Here is a 3,146-nt window from a genome sequence, read left to right as displayed (position 1 = left end):
AAAAGGTAAGATATACTGTTTCTCGGGGTTATAACATTCCATTGAGCAAGAACGTTATATGTGTTGGAGTAATATTTTGTCTGTCTGGTTGGCAATCAACTGTGCTATATGTCATTAAAACTCTACTTGAGATTTCAATATTGAGATACCTCTATTCGATTCTGCCCAGCCCTACTATATCGTTATGGCTATGAGATTTATTGATAAGAGAATATATAAACGAGAATGGATGAGGAGAAAACGATCTCGAGCTAGATTGGCTGGCGGCACAAAAGGTTCGCCGAATATCGTTCTGCCAGAGAGCTCCTCGTCTAGATTGCTGGTAAAGTTGACTGAATCGAGTGAATCATCGACATCGAGTGCAAACATGATTTAACAATTTTAACGTAAGTGCATTATAACTTTCTTAACTGTTCAAAAATATTAAGCTGAATATTTGTAAAGTCTAGCTAAATGGAGCAGTATGGTGATTTTAGAAACTCTCTGCACGTTTAATCACCCCATGCCTGCTAGTGTATGTGTTTGAGATGCTACTGGCTGTTATCAATCTGTTCAGATGATCATTTGCGACAAGCATCCATTTCTGAAGATGATCTTTCAATTCAAGACTGGGGATGGCCAACTCCAAATGGTGAGTTCAGTTGCTTGATCTATTATGACAGCGGCAACCAAATTGAGGTCTGCCAAGACATCTGACAAATGTTGCATACGTCGCGGTTCTACTCTCATTGCATAATGACGGCAAAAGGTTATGAAACGCGGGAGTAGAATAATTGTAGTAGAGTGAAGTTGTGTATTGTGAAGAAAAATATTCAATTGTTCAGATACTCCACTGAGCTCAACGTTTCTTGAAGGCACCAGCTTGTCAAAAACAAAGCCGAAGCGATCTCGTATGGACTTCTTGTGTAAAGAAATCGCAAAAATCAACGAGAACCAAAAAGACTTGAAACAAGATTGTAAAAAAAACGAAAGGTTACTGGAACAGATACTGCAATTACTACACTCCAATGGCCGACCAGTTGCTAATGAGGACCACAGCACAGGTGTAACACTCATCGAAGATATCGTTCCGGAACCATCTCAGGATGTTGTGAAACTGGAGAGCTTTCTTGAAAATGAGATCAATACTGCTAAGCAGAAGTGGAGAATGGTAAATGAATAGTATATAATAGAGAATTGTCTTGTAATACACAAGAAATATGGTACCTTGTTGCTGCGCTCTAAATACATTTAGTATTCTGATACAATTGAAGGGGCACTGCGCTCAAAGATGATGTGGTCTCAAATTGAAGAGAAGAATGAACAAATTTTTTTATCCGCAGCCATTTCCTTAAGAACGCCACCGTAATGGAGCTGCAATTTATTGAAATTTCCCCAGGACCTTCACGCTCTAGCTCCCGCTGCTGCTTAGCTCGCTACATGGCATGCAGTCTTCATCGTCGCGCTTGCTCGACGCAATAAGGCAGTCACGCAGAGAATGAACTTTCGACATCATTCCTTCATAAAGATCTGCTTACAACTATATAAAATTCGTATTCTACATGACTGCCTCTGCGTCGAGCAAGTGCGACGGTGAAGACATCGTGCCATGTGACGAGTTAAGCAGCCGCGGCAGCTGAGCCGTGAAGGTCTTGTGAAAATTTCAATTAATTGCAGCTCCATTACGGTGGCGTTCTGAAGGAAATGGCCAAAAATTTTTGTTGGTTTTGCCCTTCAAACTTCCCCACATCTGTCTTATGACACTGCAATGATGTGTTAACTTGTCTTAATTTTTCAGGTAAAAGCAATGACTCCCGTCGGGGGGCACTCTCTAAATGACTCTGTGAGAAAATTATATAGAACAGTTGCAACTGCTGAAGTTTGGAGCAAGTTCTGTGTGAAGGGCAGAAATGAAAAGAAAAAGGCTTTGTGTAAACTCAGTTTATACCAAATCATATATCGTAAGTTGAACATATTTGCTGTCTCTAAATCAGTGGTTCGCAACCTTTTTCGATGGCAGGGCCAAATTTAGAATTTCAGAGTACGGCCGGGGCCGCACGAATACCAGGGCAATGAAAGGAACCCAAAATATAGTCACCAAAATATGAAAATTGGCATTGTTCCGATCATTCGCTGACGCTTGACAATGTTTTATGAATTTGATTTGCAAAAGACTCTCGGTCTTACAGTCACTAATTCTGTTATATTTACCATAATGTCTTATTCAGTAATTTGTAATGTGTGTATCAAGCAGTGTTGGGGTCAAGTCGCTGCATTCGAGTCGCGAGTCATTGCACATTTTGACTTCAGTCAAGTCAATTGATTTCCTAAGGTGACTGGAGTCAAGTCGATTCACTTGATTTTTGGAGGTGACTTGAGTCAAGTCAAAATTCGAGTCCAGTTGGTTTTCGAAGTATGAGCATGAATCATTGCATTTTGCCAGCTGCTTGAAATACAGATTGAGTGGTCATTGATTTTGAATCAATGAACGAATATAGAGGTACGCAAGAAGGTGCTTTACCGCGCATGATCATTTGATGATTGGTCGCTCTCACGGGTTACACCAGCGTTTCGCAAACAATCCAAACTTCAAGATACAGTGATCTTTATTGACACCGATTACTTGATGACTTGAAATTGACCCGTAAATTTTACTGTGAGTCACAAGTCAATCCACATTTCTGATACGCCAAGTCAAGTCATTTTTAGCAAAGTCACTCGAGTCGAGTCATACGAAAAAGGTGACTCGAGTCATCCCAACACTGGTATCAAAGTGTTCGGAATATGATAGCATTTTAAAGTATTATTTCATATTCGCTGAAATTCATTTCTCTATTAATATTTTAGATGGAGAATACAAAGAAAGACAGTATCTTGTCGCAACCTTGCCCTCACGATGGTGAAGATACGTGGTAATAAAGGCATACACTGTTGTTTTAAAGTGTATCAAGTTCCAGCTGTTGGACCTGCCTTTTCTTCCAATGTTGCACACATTTTGTGCTATTTCGTTGATTGTAATATAATTTCCGGAAACTGGATAATCGATCGTGTAGTGTGTCTCATCCTGGTGATGGTAGGGGTAACTGTGGATAAGGCACACTGTCTAATTATGTGTTGCGAGTGTCAGATTAGGTCACGTATTAGATCGTTTGGTTAGTCCCGACTTT

At 40.1% G+C, this 3,146-nt stretch overlaps 1 protein-coding gene across 1 annotated transcript; it reads left to right on the top strand.

Annotated features, from left to right (window-relative positions):
- The first annotated feature begins 410 nt into the window (after window positions 1-410).
- LOC145459620 (uncharacterized) lies at window positions 411-2,099 on the top strand. The gene is made up of 3 exons (XM_080338196.1): window positions 411-631; window positions 825-1,150; window positions 1,778-2,099. The coding sequence occupies exons 1-3, from the start codon at window positions 517-519 to the stop codon at window positions 2,009-2,011; spliced, it is 675 nt and encodes a 224-aa protein (XP_080194322.1). The 5' UTR covers window positions 411-516; the 3' UTR covers window positions 2,012-2,099.
- The last annotated feature ends 1,047 nt before the right edge of the window (window positions 2,100-3,146 follow it).

This window comes from Botryllus schlosseri, unplaced genomic scaffold (genome assembly GCF_051294905.1).
Source record: "Botryllus schlosseri isolate E-star unplaced genomic scaffold, Bs_hap1 Bs17a, whole genome shotgun sequence".
Taxonomy (NCBI): Eukaryota; Metazoa; Chordata; class Ascidiacea; order Stolidobranchia; family Styelidae; genus Botryllus; species Botryllus schlosseri.
This window is presented reverse-complemented; position numbering and strand designations above follow the sequence as displayed.